Consider the following 22,536-nt stretch of genomic DNA (forward strand, 5'->3'; position numbering starts at 1 on the left):
GCCGTCAGAGCCGTCAGAGCTCTTTTAAGAGCCGTCAGAGCTGTGAGAGCCGCGAGAGCCGCCAGCGGCCCCGCCGCCCCAAGCCGTGGCCTTGCCGGAGCAGCCCTTGTCCGGGGAGCGGCCCTGTCTGGGGAGCAGCCCCGTCCAGAGCGGCCGCGTTGGGAGCGGCCTTGCCGGGGTCGTCGTCACCTTTTCGTAAGAGACAGCCCTGACCGGTCAGTTTGATTCTTGATGCTTGGCATGAAATAAAGCTTTGCTTGACCTTCGCTTTGTATCAGTCTCATTCCTTTGATCACGGACCCCAACATTAACTAATATATTGTGAGAAGCCCTACAGGGCACACGTGACAAGTAACTGAGGCCACCTACCAACACATATCCTCCAGGCCCTAGTGAAGCCTTTAGATGACTGTGGCCCTGCTTGGGCCCTACATGATTCTGTAACCGAGCTTAGTGGTTCCCAGATTCCGAACACTCAGAAACTTGAAGATGTTCGTTGTTTAAGGCTACTAAGTTCCGAGGTATTACACAGCAGTATATAACTAATACATATTTTAATCTTTGAGGCACATGGTAGAGAACTGTTTTACAAAATACTGAGAAGAACCAGTGTGTGGATGTGATATTGTGATATAATAAGAAACACATATTTTGACCTTTGTCCCAGGCTCCTGGCTAGAGCATCTAAAACCTTTGTGATTTCTTAGGTGATAAAGGCGCTAGGAACAACTTTTATCTTTGGTCACTGACTCTTATTCTTACAAAGGTCCTAAATCCCCTGGAATTTCTCCAGTACAAACATCTTTTGTTTTAATGAGATAACTCTTTCTCAGTGGGCTCACTAACATACACCCTTTTTCTCCTGGGAGGGAGGAGTTTCAGATTAATAACTGATCACACCTAAATGATAAAGCCTCTATAAAAATCCCTGAAGTATGGGATTCAGAGCTTCCAGGTTGGTGAACACACATGCAGTGAGGGTGGTTCACCCCAAGCCAATGGGATCGGAGGCTCCTCTGCTTGGGGCTGTTCTGGACCTTACCTGGTGTATCTTTTTTTTTTTTAGAAATATCTTTTGTAACTTTTGTATATAATAAACCAGTAAATGTTTCCCTGAATTCTTGTGAGCTGTTCTAGCAAAAAATTACCAGACTTGAGGGGGCTATGCAAACCGATTTACAGCCAGTTGATCAGAAATGTATGACAACCTAGGACTTGGAATTGGTTTCTGAAGTGAGGGCAGTCTTGTGACACTGAGGCCTTAACTTGTGGGAATCTGGTGATAACTCTAAGTGTCAGAACTGAATTGAATTGTAGGACACCCTGCTAATGTCTACAGAAAATTGGAGAATCGCTTGGTGTAGGAAATCTTACACATCTGATGTATGTGAGTAAAGAAGAAATGTTTTCCTTTCAGCGGACATGGTTAAATAATGCAGTTAAATAACTTATATCCATAGATCGGAATACTAAAGATTGAGGAGGCTCTGCGAAATACTGAGAGAAAAATCTTCATAAGAAGTAAACACCTCTTGCATGTCTGTGCATAGATTATCACAAGATGAGGGAAATGCTGGCTGCCTCCGGAACTGAGGTGGGAATTTCCCATAATGTATTTCATCATCATTTCATAATCATGAATTTTCCATAATGTATTATACTACTGATCTACATCACATAGGCAAACAAAATTAGAAAATAAAAGACAAACATGGGGCGCCTGGGTGGCTCAGTGGGTTAAGCCTCTGCCTTCGGCTCAGGTCATGGTCTTAGGGTCCTGGGATCGAGCCCCGCATCGGGCTCTCTGCTCAGCAGAGAGCCTGCTTCCCTTCCTCTCTCTCTCTGCCTGCCTCTCTGCCTACTTGTGATCTCTGTCTGTCAAATAACTAAATAAAATCTTTAAAAAAAAAAGAAAAGACAAACATTAAAACATTACTTTTGATTGCATAATATCTTCAGCTCCTTAAAAAATAGGCCTAAACACAATCCTAGGAACAGATACAAGAAAAGGGCTAATATTAGCATTTGCAGTTATGTCTTCAACCAAAAATGTTTCTAGTATTAATAGCTACTACTATCTGGAATTGGGGCTCCATTGAACTAAAAATGTGATCTAGCTAAGAGTAACATTTTCACATTAAAAAACTGATTTGAAAAAAAAAGATAACATTGGCATGCTTGGGTGGCTCAGCTGGTTAAACGTCTGCATTGGGCTCGGGTCATGATCCCAGAGTCCTGGGATCGAGTACTGCATGAGGCTCCTTCCTCAGCAGGGAGCCTGCTTCTCCTTCTGCCCGCTGCTCAGCTTGCTTGTACTGATAAATCTTTTTTTAAAAGTATCAGAAAAATAAAGATTACATAATCCATTATTCTAATCAAGTGGAAATTTTAATTTCATGTAGACACAGGATTTACAATCACTGGCAGAAAAAGTAAAAATGGCTAAATGAATTTTAATATACATTCAGATTTGTTGAATTTCTAGTTGGTGCACCTAAGATGGTATCAGAGGTCTAAAAGATGGGAAAGAAACAAAAAATTAAAAAACAATAAAGGATGGAAAAACCCTTCACAATAAATCGACTTCTAAAGTGTCTACTAGGGGGCGCCTGGGTGGCTCAGTAGTTAAGCATCTGCCTTCATTCGGCTCAGGGCATGATCCGCAGAAAGCCTGCGTCTCCCTCTCCCACACCCGCTGCTTGTGTTCCCTCCCTGGCTGTGTCTCTGCCAAATAAATAAATAAAATCTTAAAAAAAAAAAAGTATCTATTAGTGGCTGTATCGCTGTCTTGGAAAGATCTGAAAAACAAACTCTTCAGTGTGCCTGGGTGGCTCAGTGGGTAAAAAGCATCTGCCTTCTACTCAAGTCATGATCTCGGCGTCCTGGGATTGAGCCCAACACCGGGCTCCCTGCTCAGTGGGGAGTCTGCTTCTCCTTATCCCCCCATTCATACGCTAATAAATAAAACCCTAAAAAAAAAAAAAAATCCCTCTTAGGTAACTATAAATCCTTCTTAAGGAACTAGCCACAATTGTTTTACCTGGAGCCCTGGTTCTCAATCTTGTTACTGAAAACTGGTATGCTTCGAGTTGCGCAGTTCCCAGCATACTGTGGATATTGAATGCATGAATTAACTCTTCAATCTCTTAGTAAGAGGTCTTCTAAATTAATAAATTTAAATTTTTTCTTATTGTAGAACAATTCATCACACCAAAATGACACTAAGTGTCTTGGTTTTTTCCTGTATTATTAAGTGCAACATAGTATCTCATCAAATGTTTATAAGCCATAACTAGCTTCACCACATTCTTAACCATATTCTATTGTTGGATATTTAGCCTGTTTCAATGTATTCTAAATTAAAATTAAAAAGTGAAGAGTGCAAAACTAAACATTACATATATTTTTAAGTTGTTACTCTAAAGCATGATCAAGGCAAAACACAAAGTTTGTATCATTAAAACAAACCAACAAAAATCCAGCAACATCAGGAACAGTTCACTGATTTATTAGATGAACAAACATATATCCATATAATCAATGAAAACTGTATGATATATAAAATAATTTAAGAAATGTTGGGAATTAGCAGCACCATCCGTTATTGAAATAGCAAGAAAAACTTCACATATTTTATGCAAACACGAGAAAAGAGTAACTACTTTAAGACCTAATAATGCCACTGAGTGTCTGGGATGATTGAGAGGGACACCTTTTTAGGCAAACCCACCTCCTTTTACTCCAAAGATTTGGGGAGTATATCTGATGATTAAGGTTTCAGAAAATGCTACTGAATTAAGAGATACTGCATAGAATTTTAATTAGAACAGGGAGACTAACACCAAGCTACTTTGAGCATGGCTCAACACTTTTGCTATGAAAAATTTAGTTCTGAATTATGAAATTAGAAATAAAAAATAATTTTTAAAAGACACTAGCTGTCTCTAAGAAACATTAAGTGGAACACAGGTCACTATGAAAATACATCACTTTTCCAGTTTGCTTAATAATTTACTTTAAAAAGTTGTGTAGTTTTCATCACAAGTGACTTATACAAATTTCTTAATAAGCATTTTTAAAAGTTTAAATGTATTTCTAAAATCTAATAGATTCTTTTGATTTTTTTTAACCTTTAGCCCTGTTGTTACATTTACTGTGTATCAGAGTAAGAGACTGAGTTTGTGTGAAGTATACAAATTTACACACATTTTACAGCAACTTATACCCTAACATCTACAAAATTCACATTTATAATACAAGCAAGTACAAGGCCAAGATAAAACTGTTGAATTCCAAAAAGTCAAACTGTATACTATTTTTATTTTGTCCCCTTAAAAAAAGTTCAAGTTCCGCACCAACTTCAAAAAGCCCTCTTAAATCCTTAGTTTGGAAAAAAAACATTTTTCAGATACATTTCAGCAGACACAAACAGTTTTTCTGTGCTGATGAAGTAAAGGATTTCCAATTTTCTTCTGGCCCCGAAGTCTGCGTCGCATGGTAAGTTTAACAGAGTTCTTTCGCTGTGAGCTGGTGGGAAGGCTTGCAGGCTGAGCACCACTACTTCGACTTAAACCATTTCTTCTGTGCTTCTTCATGAGAGGGCCAGAATTGGATTCTTCTAATGTCCTTTTAAAGTTTGCTGGAGGGGTTCTTTCAACTTCTTGGGCTTTCATTTGACCTGGAGTTGACATCTTTACATTTTTTTGGTCCATGATGGTATTTGTTGAATTGGTAGGCACAAGGCCAACTGACAGGCTATTATTCAAAGAATCATGTATCCTTAAAGTCAGGGCTTTAGTGCAATTTTCTTCAAGGGGCTCTGGATCTTTTGAGGGTATGACTGTCGGCTGGACATTCCCTCGAGCTACCTCCGCTGGGACTTCTACATAATTCTCTGAGAAGGCATTACTACGAATAAGGGCAGGTACATGGTCCTTAGAGTTCAGCCGTGGCCATGGGTCCTCCTCCAGCGACTAAAAAACAAGAAAGGTAAGCCAAATAAATAATTTATCATAGAATTCAGCTTAATCATTAGGAGACAAGCTGAAGTTTCATTAGAATAAGTGAAAAATTTGGTTGGTTGGTTGATTTCCTACTTATTTTTTTCTATATTCTCATTTCTGAATATTTAGTAGTAGAGAAAATGTAAACTGCAATATTAAAGCAATCATGCCATACTGTAAACTCATATTGTTGCTTTGTACCTATCTCCCAAACACTAGAGACTGTTCTAGAACTTGAGAAAAGCGGGATGTCTGAGAACCTAGAGAACATGGCTGGGGCAATTCTCAAAGAAATAAATGAAAATTATATGGAAACTTTCAGGTATTCTTTTTTTAAAAGCTTGATGGGTCATTTAGATATGCACCACTCGTTTATATACGGTGTCCTAGATCTACATATACTCAGAATATTTTTCCTATCAAACCCAAATCTCTCATAGTACTAATACTTTATAAAATCGTTAATAGTTCCTCAAGAACAGAGTTTAAGCATAAATACTGTCTTCCTCAAGTACATAACATTTCCCTCAAATCTTTTTCTCCTTTAATCAAATCATGTATTAAAATATTAATATATTCTGAAGTAAACCCTTTTGTAGAAGGATAAATGAAAGCATATTATCTGGTCTTCCACTGATATAAAAATCCCTTAGAAATAAACGCCTTTCAAAAAGACGCTATAGAAAAGTATACTTATAAAAGAATGTTTCCTTTAATGGTTCTAGAATTGAGAAGAAAAGGGAAATTTAAGCCACCCAAAAGCATTTCAATCTCACCATAAACATGAACATGCTTCAGTGGAAAAAAATGTATTGACTTTAGGTCAACTAGAAGCTGGAGATGAGAAACCCCAGTTCCTAATTTGGGACTGCCTCAGAAAGATTGCTGCTGCTGCTGCTGCTGCTGCTGCTGCTGCTGCTGCTGCTGCTGCTGCTGCTGTTTTTCTGTGGGTTTTTTTCTTTTTTTACTAGGAAAATACTCTTTCTGCAGTCATTGATTCATTTATTTCTTTTACATTGCATAGTTTACTGAAACCACAATTCTTCTTATCTGTTTTATTTTATATTTTAAAGATTTTATTTGACAGAGAAGTGAGAGAGAGCCAAAGAGCACAACTGGGAGGGAATGGCAGAGGGAAAAAGAGAAGAAAGCTCCCTGCTGAGAAGGGAACCCACCCCCCCAAATGCAGGGCTCCATCTCAGGACCCTGGGATCATGACCTGAGCCAAGGGCAGACGCTTAACCAACTGAGCCACCCAGCCCCTTTTCTTATCTGTTTTAACACTGACTAGGTGTTAGGTAGCAACCTTGTTTCAAAGTATCAGTATTGAGAAAGGTTAACAGGATAGTCTTCATTCCAGAATATTTACATATGGCTTTCAAAAATATCAGCAAGAGATGTATGTGAGTTCATCCTTTTGCAATAGGTTGATTCCAATACCTACCCTGGTCACAAGCATGTTCTGGATAATCACAGAAAACTATACCTACTCATAAGAAATTGTTGAGCCAGAGTTTGTCCTGCTTTAATAAAGAAAAAAGGATTTACAGTAAGATCAGGCAGACAGAGAAGGCCCCCTACTACCAGTCACATCACTAAATTAGGCAAAAGAAAGTAATAACCAAGCCACTGGTAGGAATAGAACATGCTGCTCTAGTTTGTAAAACAAGGTTAGATATTAGATGGAATTCTTTTATAAAAGAAAACCAATGGAACAATTTCAGAGTTAATACGATTTATTTTAATTTCTGTTGTGTTCTTTTTATTTTATTTATTTTATTTGAGAGAGAGAGAAAAAGAAATGGGGAGGCTCAGAAGGGAAGAAAGAGAGAGGGGAGCAGAAACCCCACTGAGCAGGAAGACCAATACAGGGCTCGATGCAGGGCTCGATTCCAGGACCCAGAGATCATGATCTGAGTCTAAACCACCCAGGTGCCCCTGTTCTGTCTTTTTATTTTTATTTTTTTTTTTTAAGATTTTATTTATTTATTCGACAGAGAGAAATCACAAGTAGGCAGAGAGGCAGGCAGAGAGAGAGGAGGAAGCAGGCTCCCTGCTGAGCAGAAAGCCCGATGCGGGGCTCGAACCCAGGACCTGGGATCATGACCTGAGCTGAAGGCAGCGGCTTAACCCACTGAGCCACCCAGGTGCCCCCTTGTTCTGTCTTTTTAAATTCACAAGATTATTATTCTGACACTACATGTGTGCTGGCTTTTCTTCCCCCACTTCCTTCTTGAACTTTCCCTTTTCCTGCTCTTTTTATTGGCATTCTGCGGGAATACACTGCATCTGTTAGCACAGGCAATTGCTCAGACTTCTCAGACTCATCCCAGATGAATTACCTGTATTGCTAAATCTTTTTACATGTACATAAAATGTAATATTGAGAAATTACCTCCTAAAAACACAAACTTTAAAAGCTTTACTACTTCAGAGATCAACTTCCTTGCTCCACCAATCTTATAATCCAACATTAAATCTAACTGAAAATTGGGGTGCCTGGGTGGGTGGCTCAGTGGGTTGGGCCGCTGCCTTCGGCTCAGGTCATGATCTCAGGGTCCTGGGATCGAGTCCCACATCGGGCTCTCTGCTCAGCGGGAGGCCTGCTTCCCTCTCTCTCTCTCTCTGCCTGCCTCTCCGTCTACTTGTGATCTCTCTCTGTCAAATAAATAAATAAAATCTTTAAAAAAAAAAAATCTAACTGAAAATTGTGCCTAGAACACAACTGAAACTAAATGTTAATTTTCTGAAAGAACTCCCTTCCTCATTCCTCCTTCCAATAACTCTTGGCTTATTAAAAAAAAGAGCTATATTGGGGTGTCTGGGTGGCTCAGTCAGTTAAATGTCTGCCTTTGGCTCAGGTCATGATCCAGCCCCTCATCGGGCTCCCTGCTCAGCAGGGAACCTGCTTTTCCCTCTTCCTGCTGCTCCCCCTGCTTGTGCAATCTCTCTCACTCTCTGTCATTTAAATAAATAAAATCTAAAATAACCAAAAGCAAACAAAAAGCTAAATTTAGTTTCGCCCTAAAGAAAGGACAGAGAAAAATGTGTGCCAGAGTAATATATCACTTAAACAGAGGTATTTCTACCATATTCATCCCAAAACAAAGATCTGACTACTTGTATACCTTGGGATCCATACAGAAGCTGACATGTCTATAAATAGATAAACCTAGTCTCAAATGCCTACTCTAAATGTGGGAAAGTATTAAAAACTAAGCTGACCAAAATGTCATTCTATTTATCTAGATGTTACTAAATATGGGATTATTTTACCAAGAAAATAAATCAAGAGATTACATGTGTAGTCGTGGTTGTCAATTAAGATAAAACACAATGTCTTGGGCTGAGATTTGTCTTTATTTACTTGTTAGGTCAGAGCTAACATCACTAATTATTCTGAATGGCTCCAAATATTTTCCTATATTTTGGTGGGGCTAACTGGTTAACTACCAATGCCTAAATATAAGTTAGTGTATACATAAATCTTCGTATCTTTATTATTATTAGATCATTATGTCTCCAGATTTTCAGAAATAATTTAAAAAACATTTTAATGTTTAATGTTTAATGTTTAAATGTTTAATGTTTAAATGTTTAATGTTTAAAAAACATTTTATATAGGGGCCCCTGGGTGGCTCAGTGGTTTGGGTGATTGACTCTTGGTTTCAGCTCAGGTTGTGAGATTGAGCCTGGCGTTGGGCTCCGCATTGGGCGTGGAGCCTGCTGAAGATTCTCTCGCTCCCTATTCCCCTCTGCCCCTCACTCACACATGCTCTCTCTCAAAAATACAAAAATAAAAGCACATTCTCAGAAGTCCCACGTATAACAAAGCAGTTATCAGTACTACTAATTTTTAGTAGGAAAATACTGGGATGAAATCATAAAAAGGGAAATACAGTATCATTTAAATTTACTTCACAGCATATCTTAAACTCATTCAAAATTATCTAAGAAGAGGAATAATGTTTCTTGTCCATGTTATTAGACAGCCAGTTCTAAGATCTGATATCCTAAGGTCCACTTCAATCTGTAGTCTGTATGATCTTATCCAAATTGCTTAATCTCTCAGTCTTATCTATAAGATGGAATAATATCTGCACTAGTTACCCATTCCATTTATGAGGTTCAAATGAAATATATACGAAAGTACTTCACAAACTTAAATGTTTATAAATGTTCATAGTATTAGAAAGGGATTGTTAAAATATTGTTATGTACATCTCCTTTCTATTAAGCACTGTGCACACACCTGGCATGCAGAACAGTACTGATGGGAAGATGAATCAATGATAGTAAGTTACATGACAAAGATCCATCACTTTCTTGAACCTAATTCAAATCCAAAATCCTATGATACAAAGAATCTGAAAAACTTTTCAGGCAATTCTAACCAAAGAAATTCTATTTAAAAAACCTCGAATACTATAGAGAACTGTATACCTTGACTGGCGGTGTAGAACATGGAGAAGGAGTCATCACGCAGGTTTCTTGACTATTATACGAAGGACTATCAGTCAGGTTCAGATAGAGCTCATCTTCACTGGTGAAATTTCCCTGGCTGTCCACTCCTGGAGAAATGCAGATCACTATAGCACTAGTATTATCTGCTCGAAGCATACGCTGCCTCCAGCGGCCTAGTGCTCGATTCACAAGCATTTTGGCACAAGATTGTCCATGTTCACCCTGTATTTAAAAGAACAAAGAGAAAAAAAAAGAACAAAGAGAGAGAAGGTTAACAACTCAGATTTAGTTCCCACTACACCTGTATCAAATTAAAAACAAAGTACTCAATATGGCTCACATAAATAAAATTTCCTAAATTTCAAACATTATCCATAGACCCCATAACTATGTTAAGAGTATTGCTCTATTTTTTTTTTAAATAATAAGACAAGGCCTTATCCTGTGGTTAAATTCCACCTGTGTTTTTATCTTTTTAGTAGCAAGAAACTCAGTCTTCACTGTAATAGGAAAAGTTATACAGAAGTTATCTAAAATGGAAAGTAAACATCAAGCTATTACAGATAAACAATTTGCAAACGAGATAATCAGGCATGGCAAAAACAAAAAACAAAAAACAACAAAAAAAAAACCCTCATTGCAAAGGGCCAATCTTCTCCTAAAATAAGAGCTTCTACAAATCAATGACAATAATATTTTGTCAAAGAATATGAACAAAATTCAGAGACAAGAAAATATAAACTGTTAAATATATACAATTGACCCTTGAACAATGGGGGGGGGGGGAGTTGGAGGTGCCAACTCCCCCATACAAATGAAAGTCCATGCATAACTTTTTATTCCCCTCAAACTTAACTACTAATAGCCTACTGTTGACCACAAGTCTTACCAATAAAATTAAGTTGATTAGCACATATTTTGTATATTATCTGTATTATATACTGTATTCTTACAATAAAGCCAGGGAAAAAAATTATAAAGAGAAAATACCTGTATGGTGCTGTATATACCTAAGAGAAATGAAAACATATCCATACAAAAACTTGTATGTGAATGTTCACAAAAGTCATTCATAAGAGCCCCAAAGTGGAAACAACCCAAATATCCATCAACTGGTAAATGGATGGATAATTAAATGTTATATATCCGTTAATGGAAAATTATTCAGCCCTAACAAGGAATAAAGTACTTTTATTTACAAGCAACATGGATGAACCTTGAAAATATTATGCTTAAGTGAAAGAAGTCAAATACGGAGGTCACATATTATATGATCTCTTTACATGAAATATCCAAAACAGGCCAATATAAAGAGAGACAGAAAGATCAGTGGTTGCCAGTGGGTGGGGCTAACAGGAGACAGTGAATGACTACTGACAATTATGGGTTTTGGAGGCAGTGATAAAAATGTTCTGGAATGAGATAGTGGTAACGGTTGCACAACTTAGAGAATATAGTAAGAACCACTGAATTAGTTATACATTTTTTTTTAAGAGGATTTTTTTTTAAGGTTTTATTTATTTATTTGATAGAGGATACAGCAAGAGAGGGAACACAAGCAGGGGGAGTGGGAGAGGGAGAAACAGGCTTCCCACTGAGCAGGGAGCCCAATGCGGGGCTCATCAGGGACCCGAGCCAAAGGCAGACACTTAACAACTGAGCCACCCAGGCGCCCCTGAGTTATACATTTTAAAAAGGTAAAATTTTGGGCACCTGGGTGGCTCAGTTGGTTAAGCAACTGCCTTTGACTCAGGTCATGATCCCACGGATCCTGCTTCTCTCTGTCTCCCTCTGCCTGCCACTACCCCCTGCTTGTGTGGTCTCTCTCTGTGTCGAATAAATAAAATCTTAAAATAAAATAAAATAAAAAATAAAAAAGGTAAAATTTTGTGGTATATGAATTATATCTCAATTTTTTAAAAAGGATTAACGAGGTTTCATAGGCCATTAAGGGCTATTCATAACAAAGTCTGTGGTTATGTGTTTATCTAATTTATATCCTGTCTCATTCCCCTTATGAGCTGCAAAGTTTGTTTTACATAATTCTAGAGCCAGGCAAATGGAATACCTACTCAAAGTGAACATCCTAGACCTATGACAAAGTAGCAGAACAATGTATAGACAACAATATCAAATTATTGAGTTATTTCTCACCATCAAGTATTTCTTCTCCTCTTGGTCCTGGCACATTGAGATGGCATCTTGAGGTGGAATCATATTCCAAAGTCCATCACTCCCCAAAATAATATACTTGTGCTTCTGGGGGTCAAGAGTGTGGACACTTGTGTCTGGTTCAGGTGACACCACAAACTCACCACTGAAGAAATCATAGCTCCACAAATCACCTGGGGGGCGGGGCAGAAATAAGAAGCAAGAAGTGTTATTTCCAGGCTAGTAATATTTTGTCACAGATTAAAGGAGAGAATCTACACATTCATCAAAATAGATGCAGAAAAGCAACTGATAACATTCAAAATCCATACCTGATTTAAGGAAAAAAAACAAACTGGGGCGCCTGGGTGACTCAATGGGTTGAGCCTCTGCCTTCAGCTCAGGTCATGATCTCAGGGTCTTGGGATCTAGCCCCACATCGGGCTCTTTGGTCGGTAGGGAGCCTGCTTCCCCCTCTCTCTCTGCCTGCCTCTCTGCCTACTTGTAATCTCTCTCTGTCAAATAAATAAATAAAATCTTAAAAATAAAATAAAATAAGAACTACTTGGGGTACCTGGTGGCACAGTCAGTTGAGTGTCTGACTCTTGCTTTAGGTTCAGGTCATGATCTCAGGTCGTGGGATCAAGCCCTGCAACAGGCTTCCCACTCCATGGGGAGTCTGCTAAAGATTCTTTATCCCTTCTCCATCTTCCTCTACCCACCTCCTAGCTTGTGCTCTTTCTCTCTCTCTCTCAAATAAAGAAATCTTAAAAAAAAGGGGGAAGGTGGGGTGCTTGGGTGGCTCAGTGGGTTAAGCCTCTGCCTTTAGCTCAGGTTATGATCTAAGGGTCCTGGGATCGAGCCCCACATCGGGCTCTCTGCTTGGCGGGCAACATGCTTCCCCCTTTTCTCTGCATGCCTCTCTGCCTATTTGTGATCTCTCTGTCAAATAAATAAATAAAATCTTTTTTAAAAAGGTGGGGGGAGGGAGGGAGGAAGTGAGGAAGAGAACTCTTACTTTTCTTCGATATGTAAGACAAAGTTAAGTGGAGCAATCTAACTTTTTTTTTACTCCCCCAAACTGGGAAAAGAATAGACAAAAAGAAGAAAACATTAATCTCTGTCTCTTTTGTTTGTTGTGAACTACTCTGGGTAAAGACCTAAATTACAAGCAAAAGGTTTGGGGCACCTGGGTGGCTCAGTTAGTTAAGCATCTGTCTGCCTCAGGTCATGATCCCAGGGTCCTGGGATTGAGCCCCAAGTCAGGCTCCCTGCTCAGTGGGGAGCATGCTTCTCCCTTTCCCCTCTGCTCTCTCTCTCAAATAAAGACAGAAAGAAAATATTTTAAACCAAATAAAAGCAAAAGGTTTTCAGACAAGAGAGTGGTTTTAGCACTCTTTCAGCAGGTTTGACTTACTGCTAACCAAGAGGAAATCTCTTTGTCCTTTCTCTGCCTTACTTAAACTTCCCTTCATTAGGTCCTATCAAAAGTATTGTCCAATTAAAACACATTCACAGTCTAAGGGACAAGTAATTCAAATCAATTGCTCTACTTTAAAATAGCAAAATTCATTGTCAAATGAGCCCCTTGAAAGGTAAAGTGGCAATTCATCTCTCAGAGTAGCAAAAAAAAAAAAAACCCACACATGGGGCACCTGGCTGGCTCAGTTACTGGAGTGTGCCACTCTTGATCTTGGTGTTGCAGGTTCAAGCCCCCACATTGGGCATACAGATTACGTAAAAATAGTATCTTAAAAAAAAATAAAAACAAAACATGCAACACTAAAAGCTAATTATAATCCAAGTAAGCTCACAAAGATGCATTTACTTCTTTTTCTCTTTTTTTTTTTTTGAAGTTTTATTTATAATCTTTTCAGCGTCTTTCTTTATAAGCTTATGGATTCTCATGACTCTGAGATCATGACCTGAGCTGAAACCAAGAGTTGGACACAACTGACTGAGCCACCCAGGTGCCCCTTTTATTATTGTTTTAGTGCTCAAGTTGCTTTAAATTTGCCAGTGAAATTTCCTGGAATGTGAATTCTTAACAAACTCACTAGGTGAGTTGTATTCATGGTCAGATTTAAGAACATATGACATAGGCACAGTTCCCTTATTTAATCAGTTTAGAGAATCCTGGCTTTACCCGAGATAAAATGAGCAACGATCAGAACTGGTCCTTGAATTAAGTGTTTCTATCATTGGTCTATTGTTTGTACACCAAAATAGGATCAAAGAATATCATTCCTGCAGTAAAGGGAGAGCCTTTGGACATTGCGGCAAATGTTAGTTGTCTCCTTGATGACCATTTCCCTTTTGTCCTTAGTAGGAGCACTGGAAGGACACCAGAGAAGAAAAAGGCCTTTCTTCTGGTTTCAGTATATTCTCTGCTGGTTTTTGTGGCACATGGCAGCCCACAGTGCACAGGATACCCAGTACTCTTTACCTCTAGTGAGTTTTAACATTTTCCCCCCACTCCGTGGGTGGCTTCCCACAAAGCACTTCCAAAGAACCTCAATTCATCTACTCTTTAAACTGCAATCAATGGGCACCTGGGTGACTCAGTTATTAAACGTCGGCCTTCGGCTCAGGTCATGATCCCAGGGTCCTGGGATTGAGCCCTGCGGCAGGCTCCTTGCTCAGTGGGGAGCCTGCTTCTCCCTTTCCCTCTACCCCTCCCCTTGCTTGGGTTCCCTCTGTCAAATAAATAAATAATATCTTTAAACTGCGACCAAAATCATCCCTTGAAAACATAAATTTAAGGGGTGCCTGGGTGGCTCAGTCGGTTAAGCACCTGCCTTCGGCTCAGGTCATGATCTCAGAGTCCTTGGATCAACCCCCAGATCGGGCTCCCTGCTTGCAAGGAAACTCTTCTCCCTCTCTTCCTTGCTCATGCTCTCTCTTGCTATCTCTCTCTCAAATACATAAATACAATCTTTAAATAAAAAATAAAACATATCTAAGATGGATGGTGATGGTTGCAAAACACTGTGTAAATGAACTTAATACCACCACTGACTTGTAAACTTAAAATGGTTAAGATAGTAAAATTATGTATCTTTGCCATAATTAAAAACATACATACACCCAAATTTAGTTGTTTCCACTCCCACTCTGCAATAGCTTAGTCTTATTCCTAAGATACAACTCTTAACTACAATCTAAAAAAAAGTCATTTTATCTATGCCTCTTATTCTCATATCTCTGTTCCAGCTACACTGGCCTTCGTCAGAGTTCCTTATTATACTTACCTTCCTTTCTCTTATCAGAGCTGCTTGCAGATGCAGCTCCTATGCTTAGAACACAAGTTCTTCCTCTCTTAACAACTAGTAATTCTTCAAACTTCAGCTCAGTATCAAATATCTCTTGCCTCTCCAGCTAGGTATAATACCCTTATTTTAAGTTCTCATTAGCACATATCAAAGTATTTAGAGATGTAATTTTTCAGCTCGTTTAGGATCCGATGAATGCTTCTCCCCTTCTCTATAAGCTTCCAAGAGGACAAAGACCACATGCTTAGCACATATTGCACTCACTAAGTATCTGTTCAAGGAATAAATGATTTGCAAGATTCACATACAATTCTATCAGGCAGCCACTAGAAGGCACCTTTGCTACATCTGTATGCAAGTAATTCTAATCCTCATGAGTATCTAAAAATGGTACCAATTTCTGTTAAGCAAACTTTTCTTTCCCAAAAAGCTAGATTAAAAATGGTCATAAACCATAAGAATGGTGCTAAATACTATACCTTACTATGATCCAGTAAGTATTACCATGCAACAAGTTAAACTTTTTTTTTTTTTTTTTTAAGATTTTATTTATTTGTGGACACCTAGGTGACTCAGTCAGTTAAGAGTCTGCCTTTGGCTCAGGTCATGATCCCAGGCTCCTGGTCTTTTATAAGCTTTGGCCTAGGACCAGGAATAGCATGCACTTATAACATTTCTTTAGATTATAACATCTTGGCCAGAATACTACATAGGGAATATTGTGTCAGTCTCAGCACTATTCCTCATTAGTGATGATAATTTTGATTATTTAGTCAAGGTACTGCCTGATTTCTCTGTTCTCTAATTACTAGTTTTTTTCTTTTTTTAAAGCAAAGCTTATTAATTTTTAGTATCTCTACACCCAATATGGGTTATAACTCACCACCTGGAGATTAAGAGTTGCATATTCTTCCAACTGAGCCAGCCAGGCACCCCTAATTACTACTTTTTCTCTTTTGCAACTAAAAGCAGTCTATGGGGAGATATTTTATTTTATTTTATTTTATTTTTTTTAAAGATTTTATTTATTTGACAGAGAGAGATCACAAGTAGACAGAGAGGCAGGCAGAGAGAGAGAGAGGGAAGCAGGCTCCCTGCCGAGCAGAGAGCCCGATGCGGGCCTCGATCCCAGGACCCTGAGATCATGACCTGAGCCGAAGGCAGTGGCTTAACCCACTGAGCCACCCGGGCGCCCTATGGGGAGATATTTTAAAACAATGCTGATATACCACCGCTTAAGTACTTTTGAGTATCTGTGTAAAATAAACATTGAGGACTATATTTCTTTCTCTCTACATAGTTAACAAATATTGAATCAAGCTAAGGAAAAGACACAGATGGGGTGCCTGGGAGGCTCAGTCAGTTAAGTGCCTGATTCTTGGTTTCGGCTCAGGTCATGATCTCAGGGTTATCAGACTGAGCCCCAATGGGGCTCCACGTCACCACAGAGTCTGCTTGGGATTATCTCCCTGTCTCCCACCCTTTGCCCCTCTCCCTGCTTGTGCTTGTGCTCTAGTAAATAAATAAAATCTTTTAAAAAAAATCACATCAATATCTCTCTCCAAATACAGTAATCGATACCTTTTGGACTGACTATATATTCTATAAGAAGCTCAATGCTGCTATTAATTCCATCTCTGTCTCCCCACCCTCACACTACCCCAATAAAAACCAAAGTGTATGTAATAGAGAAATCTGACTGGTAGCAGTTCATAAGAAAAATATCTAACGACTGGAGCTATTTCAATAAACCAACAAATGTGATATGATTACTAAAAGCTAATGACAGATTCCAGGACTCTACTAGCAGAAGTACAATGCTCAGGTACCAGGAACAAAATATTTCCATCATACTTCAAACTGTTGAGACCACATCTTGCAGAATATCCTCAATTCTGGAACATTTAATGAAGAAATAAAGCAATATGACAAGAATAATGAAAGGTCTGAAGTCAGCCTAGAGGAAAGACTAGAAAAACATGCTAGCTAATTTTGAATACGTAAATGATGGTCATTATGCAAAAGGAAAAATAAATACACTGCCCTGTTTTTGTTTCAGCACACAAAACTAGAGCCAATATCTGAAAGATTCATGGTGGCAGATTTTAACTGACAATTATGCAAGAGTTTGTACTTTGAAATATTAAGATTTACTGAAGATATTCAAGTAGGAGTTGGATTACTTCTTGTCTGAATTACTATAGAGATACAGAAGTCAGAAAGAAAAGTAGAAAGTAGGAAGTCTGAAACAGAAAAACCAGTTGGTTTTCCTGCTCTTTCTGCCAATCCTTCATCTGTTCCTACTTTTCCACTACACAATCTCTTATGAGTTTCAAGGCTTAAAATGCTTGGCACACACACTTCATATATGCAAAATAACTTGGCATCTATTTTTCTAAATTGAAGGTTCAATTTTTTTTTTAAAGATTTATTTATTTGACAGAGAGAGATCACAAGTAGGCAGGCAGGCAGATTTTCGGGGAGGGGGAAACAGGCTCCCTGCTGAGCAGAGAACCCGATGTGCGATGTGCGGCTCTATCCCAGGACCCTGGGATCACGACCTGAGCTGAAGGCAGAGGCTTTAACCCACTGAGCCATCCAGGCACCCCTCAATTTACTGTTTGAATCTGAAGTAAGACCTTGCCCTCAGTATAATTAGTTGGATTCCCCATAAAAAAACCCCTCTGTTCTTGAGGTGCCTGGGAGGCTCAGTCGGGTTAAGTGTCTGACTCTTGGTTTTAGCTCAGATCCGTGATATCAAGGTCCTAGGATCAAGCCCCCTGTTGGGCTCCACCACTGAGCACAGATTTAGCTTGAGATTAATTCTCCTTCCCTCTCCCTCTGCCCCTCTGGCTCCTGTCCTCTAAAATAAATAATCTTTAAAAAAAAAACAAACAAACAAACAAAAAACGCTGTTCTTTAGTAATATTAATTACTTGCCAATTATCACATTCCTCCCTCTTTATCCTTGCTAACAACTGAAAGATCTATTACATCACATGGTTATACTATTAATGAATAACCTGGGAAACAGCCTTTGAGTTCTCCAAAAATCTACAAAATGTGTAGAGTGCCTAGACTACTGCTACAGGCCCCCAATAGTACCTTTGCCTTCAATTTTATCACCCTATAATTTTAACCACTACAGCACCAAAATGACCCTTTAAAAAAAAAAAAAAGAAGAAAGAAAGAAAAGAAAAGAAAAGAACTGGGGACAACTGGGTGGCTCAGTTAAGCATTTTGCCTTTAGCTCAGGTCATGATCCCAGGGTTCTAGGATCCAGTCCCACATCAGGCTCCTTGCTCCGTGGGAAGCCTGCTTTTCCCTCTGCCTGCTGTTCCCCCTGCTTACACTCTCCCTGACAAATTAATTGTTTAAAAACATGGATAATGGTCACTGCCCTATTTCAATAAACAGCAACAATAACATTTACAGAACATTTATTATGTGCCAGGCACTATTTTAACCACTTTACATATATTAAGTCATCCAATACTCACAACCGAATAAGGCAGGTACCATTATTAGCCCCATTTACAGCTGAAAAAACTGTCACATATATTAAGTAATTTACATATAGTAAGTGATTTGCCCTGTTTGTGCAGTAAATAACAACACTGGCATTGGACCCTAGGAATTTTGGCTCCAAAGTCTATCTCTTCACCACTGGTATACTTCCTCCACTCAATTACTTCCTGAAAGTATTTAAAATAAAATTCCCAGGCGCCTAGGTGGCTCAGTGGGTTAAAGCCTCTGCCTTCGGCTCAGGTCATGATCTCAGGGTCCTGGGATCGAGTCCCAAGTCAGGCTCTCTGCTCAGCAGGGAGCCTGCTTCCCCCTCTCTCTCTGCCTGCCTCTCTGCCTACTTGTGATCTTTCTCTGTATATCAAATAAATAAATAAGATCTTTAGGAAAAAAAACTGAATAAAATAAAATTCCTTATGATGGTCTAGCTATAAACCCTTATAAGGTTTATTTCTTGCCTACCACCCATAATGTCTGCACCAAACTCCTATTTTTTAGTATATGTGCTGCCGAAGTGAGCACTCTGCACCAAACTCCTTATCTTAACCTGCATGCCCTCCCTTTTTGCGTCCCAAACCAGGTAGATTAGAAAATAAGTATTTTTATTTTGTATGAACAATTCATTTAGCTAGCTAATGAGAAAGAGACCTTTGAAGGCTCTTAAGAGAAATATAAAAGGTGAAGTAGGGAAGCACATTTAAAGATAATTTTAAGGATAACACCAAGCCTAGACATATATTTACTTCCCTAAGTACTGGTGTGAATCACCAAAATGTTGAACATGACTCATGGTTAAAGAGCAACTGGCACTGAAATCCATTTTAACCTTCCCCTCCATTAAGTTTTAAAGCATTTACTATAACAACAGTGTATTTCTACCCCCATTATCAGTCAAATGAGGATTTAGTTCTTAGTCTCCTCTTTTATGTTACCACCATACAGTGTAGAAAATCTAGTGTGATTTACCAAATATAAGTCCTACTTACCAAGTGCTCTTGCTACTGCCAGAAAAGGAATCTGGTCAATAACTGTGCTCCTTCTAACAGGTCCATTGTGAGTGAGCCGAGGTCGTTTCCAAACTACACGATTCACGCCAGACTTGTTCATCACACTGAAAAAGAGTTCAAAAAAAATATTCTAAATGAATAAAATATAACAACTAAGGTAGCTTAATGTGGTAAATAACTAATATAATCAGATTATATGATCATGAAATAATGACTTATCTGTTTCAGACACAAAGATGCTTAAACCAAAATTCCTGTTCAGAGAGGAAACACAGAATAGCTAAGATTAACATGAGGAGAACTGAGATTGCTGAGGTAGTTTAGAAAGAACAGAGTAGAAGTAATGAGAAGAAAAATGAGTAGACAGCATGTCAGAGAAAAAAGCAAGATAATGTGATAATTAAGAAAACTGAAGGGAGGAAGAAGAGGTTATAAATAAATAGTGATTAAAAACCTGAAAAGGAGATGTAGTATAATTTTTGATGGATTTGAGGGTGCTGAAAACAGTACGACTTCAGTTTTAGTATTTTTAATTTGATGATATAACTCAACAGAAATATCATGTATTTAGATATTTCTGTAATTACAAGTATGAGAGTAGACTTTGGAAATGGATCAGCTGTAGAGATATAGATGTGGGAATCACAGAATAATAAAACTCTTAGAGGGGGTCCTGGATGGCTCACTGGGTTAAAGCCTCTGCCTTCGGCTCAGGTCGTGATCCCAGGGTCCTGAGATCAAGCCCTGTATCAGGCCTTCTGCTCAGCAGGGAGCTTGCTTCCTCCTCTCTCTCTCTCTACCTACTTGAGATCTCTGTCAAATAAATAAATAAAATCTTAAAAAAAAAAAAAAAGAAAACTCTTAGAAAGAAATCTGGCATAGCAGCAACAGAAATCTATAATTAATACACAGAATAATACATGCTAGGTTGCCTAAAACATGGAAATATGGTCAAATCTTTAAGCAAAAAAAGTAATAATGAAACCACAACAGAGGGGCACTTGGGTGGCCCAATCTGTTAAGCGTCTGCCTTTGGTTCAGGTCATGATCCTTGGGTCCTGGGATCGAGTCCTGGAATGGGCTCCCTGTTGAATGGAGGGTCTGCTTCTCTCTCTTCCTCTGGCCCTACCCCCTGCTCGTGTGCACGTGTACTCGCTCGCTCTCAGTCTCTCTCATAAATTAGAAAAAAAAACCACATACACTAGAGATGGTCTCTCAGCAGGTGCCTGGCATGACTGAAACAGTAAACTGACCCCTAAATAATCATGATCTGCCTGAACTTTAAAAAAAAAAAAAAAAAAAAAAATCAATGAAAGAAAGATGTTCCTCTGGAAGGCTAGAAAAGTTGGCGGAAAGAGCAGCAAAGAGAATTTTCAAGAAACACTATTAGCCTAAATTGATACTAAGTCCACCTGACAAGATACATGCATAAGAAAAAAAAAAAAAGATACATGCATAAGATGAGGTTGATCCCCAAGACTTTCAAAGATAGAGGACACTAAAATAACCTAATTAAGTCTTCTCACTTAGCACCCCTATACATCCAGAAACGCTTTGATTACAATCTGAAATTTCATTCATCTACGGCAGGCCAGCTGACAATAATATGTGGTTTCCTTGTTGGTTATTTTTCTCGTGATTAATGAGTACTAAGACATCCTGATATATACATGAGTCTTTATTAGTTTATTATGTTGACCTTGAGTAGCATGACTCTATCCTTCTAAACCTGATGAACACTGAAATGACACTGGCTTCAAGATGTTGAAAGCTGAAGACAGGACAAATAATGGTGACCACTCTCAAAGGAATGTCACTATAAAATACCATACACCTCAGCAGCTGCCAGCCAGTTAAGCCCCAACTACAGCTTTTCTATCTCTATTCCAACTTCAAAAGAATGAAAATACTAGAGAGAAAAGAGATAACAAAAGGAATAAAAATCCTAAGAGAAGCAAAATAAAGGCATAAGCCTTATAAATGAGAAATAACCACTCTGTGAGCCAAGAAAAACATCAATATGGCAGAAGAGCCTCAACCTTCTTTCTGAAATAGAAAACAAAATTATCTCACAAGGGGAAGCCAGGAGATTTAAGCAGCTCTGTCTCATGAAACTCTGCAAAGATCGAAATGTTCACTCTGTCCTGTGTGGCTACTGAGCCCTCTAACTGTGGCTAGTGCTAATGAGGAACTGAATTTTTTATTTTCATTGTAATTAAATTATACTGAAATTTAAATAGCCATATGTGGCTAGCAGCAACCATGTTAGATAGCAGAGAGGAGGAATAAAGCAAGTAGAGAATGGTCACTAAACGTTGTCAATCATTAATAACACAGAAGAGAAAGTCAAGAGTTGTTTGTTTACTATCTCTTTTGAGAACCCATTTAGTTTAATTCAGAGTCCTCAAAGCAACATTGTTCTACATCATAGCAAGTTAGAAAACCAAAGGTGGTCATTTTGTTATTTTATGTTTTCTTTAATACTTACCCTCAAAAAACAAACAGGAGAGTAAAGATTAAATCTACCATTCACAAGAAGAGACACAATAATTTTGCCTTCATACCACCTTAAGTCCTATTGTTCTTTCCTAAACCTGCTCCCTAAAATGTAAGGCTTAATACTTAATTATGGTAGCTACCCAAATTGTTTCCATTATAAATCTTAAGTAGGAGCCTTCTTGATATTTAATAGTCAAAGATATTATTGTCTCTATGCTTCTGAGGAACAAAAAACTAATGGTACTGGTTAAAACAAGTTTTAAATCCAGTATCAAAAAAACAAAGCAATCTCATAAAAGATGCTGCTTTTATTGCACTCCCTACTGCTGTTCTGTATGATTAAAAGGCATACACAAAGGCACAGCCTGATATGCAGAGAGCTGACTGAGCAGCAACAGAAGGCTGGAAAAACAGAGCACTGGCCAGTTGCCTAGGGTGAGACAGAGGGAAAGGAGGAAATAACTTATAATAAAACAGCTCAATTTGTGCAAAAAGACACCTGCTCCCAAATGGCAAAGAGCATGTGTCCAACCATGCAGATGGTATTTTAAGTGACAACACAAAAAACATAAACTCTAAAAAAAGTTATTAAAAATCAAAGAATATACAATTTAA

At 38.5% G+C, this 22,536-nt stretch overlaps 1 protein-coding gene across 2 annotated transcripts in view; it reads right to left on the bottom strand.

The window, feature by feature from the left end:
• Positions 1-3,487: 3,487 nt before the first annotated feature.
• The window catches only part of PPM1D (protein phosphatase, Mg2+/Mn2+ dependent 1D), a 42,409-nt gene continuing 23,360 nt past the window's right edge, over positions 3,488-22,536 (bottom strand). For both annotated transcript variants that reach the window (XM_047708114.1, XM_047708111.1), the window contains exons 3-6: positions 19,402-19,526; positions 11,622-11,812; positions 9,447-9,689; positions 3,488-4,973 (exon numbers count right to left, since the gene is read on the bottom strand). In XM_047708114.1, coding sequence (XP_047564070.1) covers positions 4,416-4,973; positions 9,447-9,689; positions 11,622-11,812; positions 19,402-19,526 — 1,117 coding nt within the window. In that variant the 3' untranslated portion in view covers positions 3,488-4,415. The remainder of the gene's footprint in view (positions 4,974-9,446; positions 9,690-11,621; positions 11,813-19,401; positions 19,527-22,536) is intronic.

The sequence above is a fragment of the Lutra lutra genome, chromosome 16 (assembly GCF_902655055.1).
Source record: "Lutra lutra chromosome 16, mLutLut1.2, whole genome shotgun sequence".
Taxonomy (NCBI): domain Eukaryota; kingdom Metazoa; phylum Chordata; class Mammalia; order Carnivora; family Mustelidae; genus Lutra; species Lutra lutra.